Source organism: Pseudomassariella vexata (genome assembly GCF_002105095.1).
Source record: "Pseudomassariella vexata strain CBS 129021 chromosome Unknown BCR38scaffold_7, whole genome shotgun sequence".
Classification (NCBI taxonomy): Eukaryota; Fungi; Ascomycota; class Sordariomycetes; order Amphisphaeriales; family Pseudomassariaceae; genus Pseudomassariella; species Pseudomassariella vexata.
This window is the reverse complement of record NW_024467962.1, coordinates 1,946,925-1,959,047: the sequence shown is the minus strand read 5'-3', so window position 1 is coordinate 1,959,047 and position 12,123 is coordinate 1,946,925. Positions and strand designations below refer to the sequence as shown.

At 50.8% G+C, this 12,123-nt stretch overlaps 4 protein-coding genes across 4 annotated transcripts; 3 read left to right on the top strand and 1 right to left on the bottom strand.

The window, feature by feature from the left end:
* The first annotated feature begins 3,416 nt into the window (after positions 1–3,416).
* On the top strand, positions 3,417–4,301 carry BCR38DRAFT_474822 (uncharacterized protein). Its single transcript, XM_040862984.1, has 4 exons — positions 3,417–3,642; positions 3,704–3,718; positions 3,816–3,977; positions 4,141–4,301. The coding sequence occupies exons 1-4, from the start codon at positions 3,595–3,597 to the stop codon at positions 4,201–4,203; spliced, it is 288 nt and encodes a 95-aa protein (XP_040715745.1). The 5' UTR covers positions 3,417–3,594; the 3' UTR covers positions 4,204–4,301.
* A 773-nt stretch (positions 4,302–5,074) lies between these two features.
* On the top strand, positions 5,075–7,953 carry BCR38DRAFT_434827 (uncharacterized protein). The gene is made up of 6 exons (XM_040860323.1): positions 5,075–5,332; positions 5,398–5,421; positions 5,477–5,528; positions 5,587–5,601; positions 5,663–7,567; positions 7,627–7,953. Exons 1-6 carry the CDS (start codon positions 5,218–5,220, stop codon positions 7,742–7,744), a joined length of 2,229 nt encoding a protein of 742 aa, XP_040715744.1. The 5' UTR covers positions 5,075–5,217; the 3' UTR covers positions 7,745–7,953.
* Positions 7,954–10,118, bottom strand: BCR38DRAFT_434826 (uncharacterized protein). Its single transcript, XM_040860322.1, has one exon. The coding sequence runs from the start codon at positions 9,945–9,947 to the stop codon at positions 7,974–7,976; it is 1,974 nt and encodes a 657-aa protein (XP_040715743.1). The 5' UTR covers positions 9,948–10,118; the 3' UTR covers positions 7,954–7,973.
* Positions 10,119–11,006: 888 nt separating this feature from the next.
* BCR38DRAFT_342919 (aldo/keto reductase) lies at positions 11,007–12,068 on the top strand (the record flags this gene model as incomplete). Its single annotated transcript, XM_040855980.1, has 3 exons — positions 11,007–11,114; positions 11,170–11,293; positions 11,359–12,068. 3 exons carry the CDS (start codon positions 11,007–11,009, stop codon positions 12,066–12,068), a joined length of 942 nt encoding a protein of 313 aa, XP_040715742.1.
* Positions 12,069–12,123: the final 55 nt, after the last annotated feature.

The window sequence follows — 12,123 nt, the reverse complement described above, 5'->3', positions numbered from 1 at the left end:
AATAACTGTATGCTTGTCTTGGGTAGATGTCGACTGGGTTTGATCCCGACGAGGAATTTGGCCAGAGGATCTCGGGAGTAGGAGGCTGTCTACATACAAAGGGGAGGTGCTTGGAATGCTGCAACAAGGAGTTAAGCTTCCCAGGTATTTGACTTCTGCATCTGACTTAACAATTATCAGCTGTTATGTAGAAAGACCCAGGTACTGACATGGAGTTGCATTGATCTTGGTCGCTAAACGATAGTAACCGAAACCCAGCTGTTCGGGATTTTGGCCGGAGTCTCAAAACAATGCTTGTGTATTTGAAATATTCTATATTGGGATACCAGCTCAAAGAGTACCATTCGAAGCCAAGAACTGCGGGTTGCCAAATACGCCGAGGCGAGACCTCACATGTAGAGACGGATCATTGAATGAGAGAGATACGATAGAGCAACTAAGTGATTTAAGTGATTACAACAATTCAAGGTCATTGAATATCATATCTTCTACCTTGGTTGCCAGTGCGTGCTTCGAACAAGATTTGCAACTTCTTTTCTTTGCCCTAAATATTTAAGTTGCATTTCAGTTGAGTTGGGCGTATATGATGACGTGAAAATATCACTATTAGTTATTTCCAGGAAACCACATACCTCTCCAAAAAAGAGGGAAAAAAAGAATGAGCTATCCGCTTCATAAACTAGGAATACACTCATCACTGTGGCGAATATTGCGAAGGTCTCAAACTGTCAGAAGGCTTCTGCTGCTTCTGCTGTGCGATCCCTGAGATATCTGGTGATATTTTCAATCACTGGCACCTGGTATGACGTACACCAGATCCTCAGTACCTTTCCAGGCGATCACACTTGTGTCCGAGAATAGACGCACCAAATGGCATCGCTACGCCAAAATTCGACAATTAAATACCTGATCAACATAGCAACCAAAAATAGTCAATCCCCTATTTCACAGAGGTCAGGTCAGGTTAAACACTGTGCGGCTGTGGACCATCGCTAATTCGTCTGCAGAACAAGACCATAGAGCAGTCTCACAGAATAATATGCCGGAGACCACCACAACCCTATGGTCATTAGATCAGAGCCTTATGTATGTGGTGATAGATCTACTTCGTAACCAAATGAAAGCCACGTATGGTGGCGTCGGACCTTTTTGCCCAAAAACATGAACATGACGATGCCGATTGAGACGAAAAGCGACATTCAATTTAACCCACTCCTTCAACGGGTATTAACTGCTCTATTATTGTTTGAAATTAAAACATGTAATGAAATAAGAAAACCGACTCTGGATCTGAGGTGAAAGACTGGTTCACCGACTCATCGTTCAATTCCCAGGTTCTGAAGGCCTCATGTTGAAGCATCGTCGCAAGAGGCGTCAGCCCGTGTCAAGTTGCTCGATTTCGCAGATTCCCCCGACGACCCAAGAATTCTCGACGCACTATCCTCGGGGATGGGTGTGCGCCTCAGAGGTGGATCGAAGGATGCTGGACTTGGTGGTGGTTGCAGTCTTGAGTTTTCTCGGCCCCATCTTGCTCGCCTCTGTCTCGCAACGTATGTGCCCGCAGTTCTTTCTCATTTCTTCGCCTTTCCTCGAATTACGGAAACAATAAATGTGGAGAAGGCCATGTACCTTGAACTCCAATGATTCTGTAGAAAACGCGAGAGGACATCTTTATCAATCGCCTTCGGATAGCAACAAGATCTAGATGATTCGATTCGTGGACTCTTTTCTCAGAGAGCCCGATAAAGATAGTTCATCCTCGGCAGCGTATGTGGCCGTTTTGGTTGTGTTCAGCTCTTCTACTGCGTTTGAACGGGGTAAGACTCTGTACCCCATTGGGATATCTTGGCATGGTTCGAGACGGTGCTCACACAGGTCGGTTTACAGCCAGCATGCGGTTCATATGACAAAGACCAAACCATGTTGATAAAGTTCATTTCATGGCTTCATACCCATGATTATTGTACAGCTCATGTGAGTAACGCCTGTTGTTTCGAGAGATCATTACCAGTACGGTGAAGGTGAAACAATGTAGTTGGAATCTATGCTTGGAAATTAATCATATGGACGATGCTTATTGTGCAATGGCAAGAGTAAATAACTACTGGATATCGAAGTTGTGATGTCTTTGTATCTGCAAGGTCTCAAGCCCTTTTGTCTTAAACTTTTGAAGGGAGGATGGATTTTGACTGATATTGACTTGCAACTGCAAAAGCCTAGAATTGAATTCAGCGGTGGGAGCTGGGACGACTCACCTTCAGACCGTCGAACAAGACCTTACAGTTAATTGTGTAGGCAGAGTATTCAATGCCCATTGACTACCTGTTTGGGGTTGCAGGCATGGATTAGTCAGGGTGGTGTTACTGATTTGGCTTTTAGACTGCTAATCTGTGGTGGTACCGCCCATACGGGGGGCGCTTCTTGTCCGTGTCTATCTAGCAACCACTTTGTTCAGTTCCCCCGTCTCCTAGTTCTTCGCACAAGGGGCCAGCTCATGAAGCCAGAAATGTGTAACTAGTGTATGATGATCAAGTGAATATTGTAGGACTCTGTTAATAGCGAATCACCCGATGACTGTGTAATCATTGTTTGCAACTCGGGTACCACTTACTGGGGTTAACGTCATAACGCATTTACGAGAAGTCGAAGGATTCTATCCTCATCGCTATTGGTGTTCCAAGGCTGATGTAATTGCGAGTCTCCAATTGGGCCAAAATCTATCTTAACGGCTTTGGCAGCGGCGCAGGCCTCCATATCTTTTTTCAATCCTTCTCAGTATGCCAGCATATTGTCAGACAGAAGGTACCTGGGGTTCATAAGTCTCTAGTCAATGCTTGCCACCTGTACAAACAAGGCCATAGGGAAGGAACACACGCCAATCTGGATTCCGTAGCTATTCAGTTCAGCTCTGTCAGGCGTCAAAATTGCCTTGCCAAGTAAACCCACCTATGTGTTTGCAATAGATACCCTTCTACAATAATCACATAGCCCAAGCAATTCTCTTGACAGAGATGTCATGATGTACTTTCAGCTACTCAGGTGCATCACCCGAGGTGAATGCGCCAAGATTGTCAAAAGTCAACTTCCATGGTGGGTGCCTCTTAGGACTTCGAGCCAAAATCCTCACCTGCAAGTTTCGTCTATGACTTAGGAGTAACCACCGAGAGAACACAGCAATCGGGATCGAGTTCCAAGCCTCGAGGATTTTTCATACCCGACAGGGTAACCAATTAAAGTAAATACTAGAGCGGCCTTTTCTTGTCTTTGGATATTCACGTTACAGCCCAAGTGTGCGATTCCGGGCTCGGCCCAACAAAGCTATGCTGATAGGGGACGAGTTTGGGGTGGATGCCCAGCTGAAAGCCACAACTGTCAAACATGGCAAGGAAACACGGAAAGGGTAACAGTCTTTACGTGCCACTATGCTGCTGAAACTCGAAGGTCTCGGAAGTATCCATGCCGAGTCAATCAGAGCGTGCTCGTAAAGTCTGGTCGTCGTCTATATAAATCGACTGCCGCCCGCCCCTTGAAAGCAGGCCATCGAACTCCCAATAAGTCCAACTCATCAGAACATAGTCTCATTCGCCGCTCAGTATGCAAATCAAATTACTCCTAGCCGTCACACTGGCAAGCTGTGCCATTGTAAGTCTGGCCAAATTTCCAAACACAGCATGACAACAATTCCCATCTGACAACATGCCAGGGCGCCACATTAGGCGTGAGTCCACGTTGATATCCCGTTTCTGCTTGCCATATTTGCAAATGACAGCGTACTACGAAGTGATCGAACGTCATCTGAGAACTAATCTATACAGTCGGCACTCCTCGAGCGCCAGGCGTCGTGTCCTGCGAGCGCATTACAGGTCTGCGAGAGGAGCGGCAATGCAGCTCGCTGCTGTCCCAGCTGCGTCTATTCCTTGTCCCCGGGACAGACTTGCCCTGGGACTTCCCAACCAACTGTCCTGAGAATGGGGGTGGTACAATATGCTGCACGGGGTGTATCACAATTCTGGAATGATCTTTGGGTTTAGAATTTGACCTTGAAGGTTGTCGTTTTTTGTGTTGATTTTGGTACTGGGTCGCTGGGGTCAAGGGGGTTTGTGAGTGAGCAGTGAGTATTTTGAATGAATCCAATCGCAGTTGTGGAGAGGATCACAGAGATTCACGCTGGTGATAAAAGACAGTTATCAACACAAGCCTTGACGATCATGTTTGATGATATCAACGAATCACTAGTGAACATGCTTGCCTGCACAGAGGCGGACGAGACTGTTGTTCATCTCTCTAGACCCACGCAATGAGTTTAAGAAAACCACGTGGGAGAGGTGGTATACAACACATCCAAAGGAGACAACAGCAAATGATCAGTTTGGCGAAACTATCGAGTGGTGAATTCGAACAATTTTGGGGCAGCAAACCGGAGTCCTGCCAATTGGAATTTGACATCTGTCTGTTCTACTTTGGTTTCAAAATGCGCCAGAGCCTATGTTGGCTGATCCTGCGTGAACCAGAGGACTGCTTGGCAGCACCAAGGGATACAGGGCGTGTCCGTCACCAGAAACTCGATAAGAGAGGTCCATAATCAAGATACGGTCATTTTGAAGACTTAAGACGATCGCAAAATAGGCCGTCATCATGTCTCCCAGAATTGATCCATGGCCATCGAAAGTCCTCGTTGCGGCTAGGTCTATATCTTGTATGTTGTGTGTAGAGACTGTACTATGAAATGGTACTACGCATGATGATATGTAACAACCGGCGGTAAGAGGCATTGATCCTCGAGACTCGAAAGCTTCTCTCATGCTTCCATAACGGCGTCTAATTATGCTCTAGGGCACAAGATAGAGGAAGACTCGAATGTAGCAAGAGTTCTGGAAAACCAGAGCTCCGCCCAAGCTCACCTACAATAAAATGTGCCCAAAAAATGAGTTGTAGAAGAGAGGGAAAAAGCCAAACGAGAAAAAAGTTCGTGAGCTCCATATGGCCGGATTCGTTGGCGCCTGAGGTGTCGAGACCCACTCGCCTAAAATTGACCAATTGAGTGGATGGCGAACTTGCTTAGTTGAAGCACTCACAAAAACGACGCTAGTGGCTCTACTATCCCGACAGATTCTCGAGAGACGTCAACACTTCAAAGGCCCCATTCAATAAGCCGTCTCAGCACCCATCCGGGCATCTCGTCTTCCTCAGAACGCCCAATTCCGTCGAGACGACACGATGCTTCGACAGTCGCTTGCTCGTTCGGCTTGGCGGACAGGCAGACATGCCGCCAATGCCTCGAGAGCCTTTTCTGTGACAGCTCCCCGGCCGGCCGAAGTAGAGCTCACTGTTGGTTAGTAGTAATTGCTACTCGCATTTGCGATGGATTTTTCGGGGAACCTACTGACCGCCATGTAGATGGAAAGAAAGTGTCTATTGAAGGTACGGACCGAGATGAAAAGCGTCGAGGCGACGTTGAACTGACTGAAGCACACAGCTGGCTCTGCGCTAATTCAAGCATGCGAGAAGGCCGGAGTTACAATCCCAAGGTTTGTTCGATTCTTCCCCCAGATACTGTCAGACGCCGCGATGCTAACCTTGCGGCAGATATTGTTACCACGAGTACGACCGCCGCCGACCCGATTCCCTTATCGAACGAAACCCTCGCTGACAAATGGAACAGAAAACTAATGATTGCTGGTAACTGCCGTATGTGCCTGGTCGAAGTCGAGAGAGCACCAAAGCCCGTCGCATCATGTGCATGGCCCGTACAGCCTGGCATGGTTGTCAAGACCAACTCGCCCATCACACACAAGGCCCGAGAGGGTGTCATGGAATTTTTACTGGCGAATCACCCATTGGACTGCCCTGTCTGCGACCAGGGTGGCGAATGCGATCTCCAGGACCAGTCAATGCGATATGGCGCCGACAGGGGGCGATTCCACGAAATCGGCGGCAAACGTGCGGTAGAAGACAAGAACATTGGACCTCTCATCAAGACGTCCATGAACAGGTGTATCCACTGCACGCGATGTATCCGGTTTTCAAACGACATTGCCGGTGCACCAGAAATGGGCTCTACAGGACGAGGAAACGACATTCAGATTGGTACCTACCTGGAGCAAAACCTTGACTCGGAGATGTCGGGAAACGTTATCGATCTCTGCCCTGTGGGAGCCCTCACCTCAAAGCCCTACGCCTTCCGAGCTCGACCCTGGGAGCTGAAGAAAACCGAGTCCATCGATGTTCTCGATGGCTTAGGCTCTGCCATCCGTGTCGACTCTCGAGGTCTCGAGGTCATGCGCGTTCTTCCCCGCTTGAACGATGATGTCAACGAGGAGTGGATCAACGACAAGACTCGATTCGCTTGTGATGGCCTTAAGACCCAGCGTCTGACTATGCCCTTGGTCCGGAGGGGAGGCAAATTTGAGCCTGCCAGCTGGGAACAGGCTTTGACCCATATTGGCGCCGCATACCAGCAGTTACAACCAAAGGAGAATGAGTTCAAGGCTATTGCTGGCGCTCTTACGGAGGTGGAGTCTATGGTGGCGATGAAAGATCTTGCCAACAAGCTAGGTTCCGAGAACTTGACTGTTGACGTTCCTGCTGGCAACGCGCCAGTGGCTCACGGTATTGATGTACGGACCAATTACCTATTCAACTCGTTGATATGGGGAGTGGAGGACGTTGACTGCATGCTCATCGTTGGCTCCAACCCCAGGCATGAGGCCGCAGGCTTGAACGCCCGCATCCGCAAGCAATGGCTGAGATCAGATTTGGAAATCGGTGTCGTTGGCGAGCAATTTCAATCGACCTTCGAGTTCGAGCACCTCGGTGTTGACTTTGCGGCCCTTAAGTCGGCTCTGGCCGGACCGTTCGGCAAGAAGCTCCAGGCGGCCAAGAAGCCCATGATCGTGGTCGGTTCCGGTGTCACTGACCACCCTGATGCCAAGGCCTTCTTCGAGCTCATTGGTGGTTTCGTCGACAAGAACGCCGCAAATTTCTTGACACCCGAGCACAACGGTTACAATGTTCTTCAACGTGAGGCTTCGAGAGCCGGTGCCTTCGAGGTTGGCTTCGTCCCTCCTTCCGCCGAGGTTGCTCAGACCAAGCCCAAGATGGTCTGGCTGCTTGGGGCTGACGAGTTTACCGAATCTGATATCCCCAAGGATGCTTTTGTTATCTACCAAGGCCACCACGGTGACCGTGGTGCCCAGATTGCAGATATCGTCTTGCCAGGTGCCGCGTACACCGAGAAGGCCGGTACATATGTCAACACCGAAGGCCGAGTCCAAATGACCCGTGCTGCCACTTCATTACCAGGCGCTGCTCGAACTGATTGGAAGATCATTCGCGCTATCAGCGAATTCTTCGGCGCCCCTCTCCCATATGATGATGTCGCCCAACTCCGAGACAGGATGGCGGAAATCAGTCCGGCGCTCGCATCATATGACATCGTTGAACCAACATCACTGCAGCAGCTCAGCAAGGTGCAACTGGTGGATCAGAATAAGGGTACCAAGCCAAGCGGCTCGCCCTTGAAGAAGGTTATTGAGGATTTCTATTTCACAGACGCAATCTCTCGAAGGTATGATACTGACTCTCGTCTTACTCGATGAACTGGACATCAGACTAACTAATTCCTAGCTCGCCAACGATGGCACGTTGCTCAGCAGCAAAGTCAACAGGCAACCCCAAGACGGACTTCATGGCACCTGGCATGGATGAAACCAAGCCAATGGGGCAAGTAGCGTATGGCGTATGAGTAAGGCGCAGCGAAGTAAACAAAGTCAAAAATATCCATATAACTTTGCTTTGGGGTTGGGGTTTCCTTTGTTGGCACCTACATTGTCCTGTACATATAACACGGAATCGAGGAGTAGAGAAAGTATATAACGTGACCAGGCTTTGTTTTTGCCAGTATTAGTGATGAGACAACCGCAGTTTTACATATTACACAAATTTATTCGTCCTATCACTTATCATAGCGATATTTACGAGCTGCAGCTACATTGCATAGCTCTTGCCATCCTCGGGACGTCTTTCGTCCACCTAGTCTCTTCCTCCTTGTCGCCTTTGTACTCAACCCCATCAAAGGTCCGGCCAGCCCAGCTTTCCTCGAAAGGATGCAGTGCCATGTGCATGACTCTGTCCAAGACCTCCCTTTCGTCATCTTTCTCCACCCGCTTGATGATTTCGTCTAATATCCAACCCCGTGGGATAAAATTTGGGTTCACTTTCTTCATCGCCTCCCGCCTCTCTCGATCCTGCTCCTCGGACACCATCGTGCCGTTGCCCCAATCATCCAGCACACGCTGCCGCCACTTTCCGAGCCACTCCCCGACCCGCTTCCTGCCTTCCTCTTCACCTCCGCTGCCCGTCACGCCGTCTTGGTAGAAGAAAACGGCAGCCTTAACCTCCCGCGCCTCCTGCGTGTCGAGGTGGGCTATCTTGACCGAGCTCAAGCGCCGGAAGAACAGGTTGAAGTCCAGCTCGAGGGCCTCCATGGTGTCTAGCAAACTGCTGAACATGTCATCAAAATCGCTATCTACGTATGTCTCCAGCCCCAGACGCGCGAGCATGAGACGCTTGTATTCGGCCAGGAACACGGCCTTGTACTCCTCTCCTACCTGAGTGATGACCTTCTCGGCGCGCTTGATGACGTCATCCGCTTCTTCTTCTTTGACGCCCTCTGCGATGAACTTCTCGTCGTCCACGCGAGCGCCGGCGCCGATGAGCTCGCCGAATGATTCGCCCAGTCGGACGAGGTTCCACCAGATTATGCTCGGTTGGTTGCGGTAGCTGTACCGCAGCATATAGTCGTCATGGTTTGGTGTGTAGGCGGGATCGAAGTTGTCCATAAATGCAAAAGGGCCGAAGTCGATAGATAGCCCGAACAAGGAGGTATTGTCGGTATTGAGCACGCCGTTCATGAAGCCGTACGCTTGCCACTTTGCCACCGTCAGCGCATTGCGCCGCACGATCTCGCGGTACAGCCTCGTGAACCTGTTCTCGGCACTCTCGTCCGGGCCTTCCACTTTGTCGACTTTTACCCCCCGACCAGGCGCAGGCGAGTTAACAGCTTGATCCGGGTCATCCAGTCTACCGGGCAACGCCTCCCAACCACCCAAGACGTCCTCGGCCACGTAAGTAGCCGATTTCCTGATCAAGTCCCTATCCCCCCTCGCGCGGAGTAAATCAAAATTCCCAATCCTCAACCAGCTGTGCGCGAACCTGGCCACAATAGCCCCCGGCTCGACCGTCTCGCGCCTCACCTTGACACCCGGCAGCAGCGTCAAGCTTAAGGCCCGCGTGCTCGGTATTCCGAGCGCATGCAGCGCCTCACTAACCACAAACTCGCGTATACTACTCCTCAACACCGCCTTGCCGTCGGCAAACCGGCTGTATGGCGTCAGTCCCGCGCCCTTGAGCTGGAGTTCGTACCGCACCCCTGTCTCCGGATTCGTCGTCTCGAACAAACTGATCGCTCTTCCATCGCCCAGCTGCCCGGCCCACTGTCCGAATTGGAAGCCACCATAGCATTGCGCCCAGGGATACCCGCCTTCTTGCTTCGCCTCATCCCAGCCGTGTAATTTGTTCCCGGCCACCGTATCCACGAAATCTTGCGTCTTCTCATCGCCGCCTGTGATACCCAAGTCGCGCATAGCGGCTGGACTGATGGCGAGGAGTTGGGGCGACTCAACCGGTTGGGGGCGCACCCAGGTGAAGGCGGCATCGCGGACTTGGCGGGGGCCGATCTGGTCACGGGGGGTTTTGTGCGAGTCGGCCGGCGTGGGAAAGAAAGAATCGGCGGGAAGTTTGGAGGTATACGTCCAGGACTTGGGTATAGTGTTTATGGACGAGGCGCCTTTAGGCGAAGGGCTACTACTGGAGGACATGGTGGCGGCCATTTGGGCGAGTCGCATGCGTGGAGCGGCTGGTCGGCGGAGGGGGAGGGAGAGGAGCATAAGGTTGGTCTTCTATGAGATTACGCACTGTTGCATGCAGTGCGGAAGGAGAGAGTCGCGATTATCGTGAAGGGGTTGTTGTGGTGGAGGACATTTTCGAATAGTCAAGTCATTATGTAAGTTGGGAGTATGCTACTAATCTATGTCAAGCTAAGTGGCTTGCGAGGGAGGTGTAACGGTCATGCGGGTGGCGACATGAAAGCTCCGGCGCCAAGGTCCCCGATTCGCGTACTTGTGGTGTGACTGCACTAGCTCTGTCTCTTCGAACCATCAATCCTTAAAAAATGAGTTGATTCGGTTTTCTGAGTGGATATATGTCACCTGTACTAATGGCCATTTGACATGTATCTCACAGGTGTTGTTGGTGTCGAGACAGCGGGCCGTGGCAGCTTTCTTTTGCAGCTTGCTCTATCGCGCCGTTATCACCGAAGCATGCAAACGCGAGATAACGTCATCCACTTGCCCCGCCATCGCTCTCAAGATTGGCGTCAGTTACCTTGGTACGCAGACGCTTTGGTTTAGGTTGCGATACCTTCATTCATTGATACCAAATTGGTATGGCATCTACGATAGTTAAATCATACTCCCATGTTAAATACATGCCTTGATCAAGTGCTCACGCAGTCGGTCCTGGACAGAAACCTCGTAATTTGTTACTGAAGCTTATGCGATCTCGAGACGTTCGTGCGTGGCATACGAATGATCAAGGACTGCACAATGGAATCCCCAGCCGTAGTTGTCTGCGCCGTTAGCCGAATATTAAATCAAAAATGGGTACTGCTTTACGTTTTTGATGTTCGTCTGAAATAGAACCTCAATATTTCGCTACTACGGCATATCAGCCCACCCCGACTCCGCTCCGCCCTCGCAGCCTAAGTACCGTAGACAGTCGAAAATAAACATATAACGGACTAGATGCTCAGAAAAATATCGCAGACTATTTCGTTGCACCGCTTTCCCTTGTCACTTAGAGCAACTACAGGAGCCGTGCCTCTTCGACAAACACCACCGCTTATTCCTAGATCTAGCCCTAGAGCATTATTCACAACATTCACCAAGATGCACTCAATCACCGCCGCTTTCAAGCCCGACTCTTCGGGTACTGCGCCCAAGCAGATGCCTTACATACCCCATCTGAAGCTCAGTGATGGGACCGAGATACCCATGGTACGGCCCCATCTTCAGCACTGATTCAACGCCGCTAACAACAATCTCGATGTAGCTCGCGTACGGCCTGGGCACCGCTCGATCCAAGGCCAAGGGAAAGGCTGACTTGGATGACGAAATTGTTAAGTTGGCCACTATGGCCATCAATAATGGCTACTTCCATCTGGACGGCGCTGAGTGTATGCTTGGATCTCTCCGCTCTAGTTACTCGTTCGATGCTATTTGCGTGCTAATACCACATCAGCATACGGCAACGAGGCCGAGCTCGGCACAGCCATCAAAACCGCCGGCGTGCCGCGGGAGAAGCTCTACGTGACGACGAAGCTTTGGGACGCCAAGAAGCAGGACGTCCAGACGGCGTTCGACACCTCGCTCGCGAAGCTGGGCCTCGACTACGTGGACTTGTACCTGGTTCACTCGCCCTTCGTGGTGGACACGGCCGAGGAGCTGCAGGAGGTGTGGGCCAAGATGGAAGCCATCAAGGAGTCTGGAAAAGCCAAGTCTATTGGGGTATCCAACTTTCTGCAGGAGCACCTCGATACGATTCGCCAGACAGCTAAGATCCAGCCGGTAATTAACCAGATCGAGTTCCACCCGTATCTCCAGCACGGGGATCTGCTCGAGTACCACCGCAAGCATAACATTGCCGTGTCGGCGTACGGCCCGCTGACCGCGGTTACTAAAGCGTCTCCGGGGCCGCTTGACGGGATGTACAAGGCGCTCGCGAGCAAGTACGGGGTGACGGAAGCGGATATTGCGTTGCGGTGGTGCATTGACCAGGGGGTTGTGACGATTACCACGAGCGGGAGTGAGCAGAGGCTGCAGGGGTACATGAAGAAACTTCCAGATTTCAAGCTCACGCCGAAGGAAATCGAGCAGATCTCAGAATTGGGGACTGAAAAGCACTTCAGGGGTTTCTGGAGTAACAAGTTCGCTGCTGATGACCGAAGATAAGGTCAGCGCGCCGAATTCAGCTATGTTGGATTTGGCAAATTCTATTCCAAACCAG

Coding starts and splice junctions, on each gene's coding strand:
- BCR38DRAFT_474822 (XM_040862984.1), top strand. CDS start 3,595: ATGCAAATCAAATTACTCCTAGCCGTCACACTGGCAAGCTGTGCCATT. Junction 3,978..4,140: donor CTGTCCTGAGAATGGGGGTG/GTACAATATGCT, acceptor ATCCAATCGCAG/TTGTGGAGAGGATCACAGAG.
- BCR38DRAFT_434827 (XM_040860323.1), top strand. CDS start 5,218: ATGCTTCGACAGTCGCTTGCTCGTTCGGCTTGGCGGACAGGCAGACAT. Junction 5,422..5,476: donor AAAGAAAGTGTCTATTGAAG/GTACGGACCGAG, acceptor TGAAGCACACAG/CTGGCTCTGCGCTAATTCAA. Junction 7,568..7,626: donor ACAGACGCAATCTCTCGAAG/GTATGATACTGA, acceptor ACTAATTCCTAG/CTCGCCAACGATGGCACGTT.
- BCR38DRAFT_434826 (XM_040860322.1), bottom strand. CDS start 9,947: ATGCTCCTCTCCCTCCCCCTCCGCCGACCAGCCGCTCCACGCATGCGA.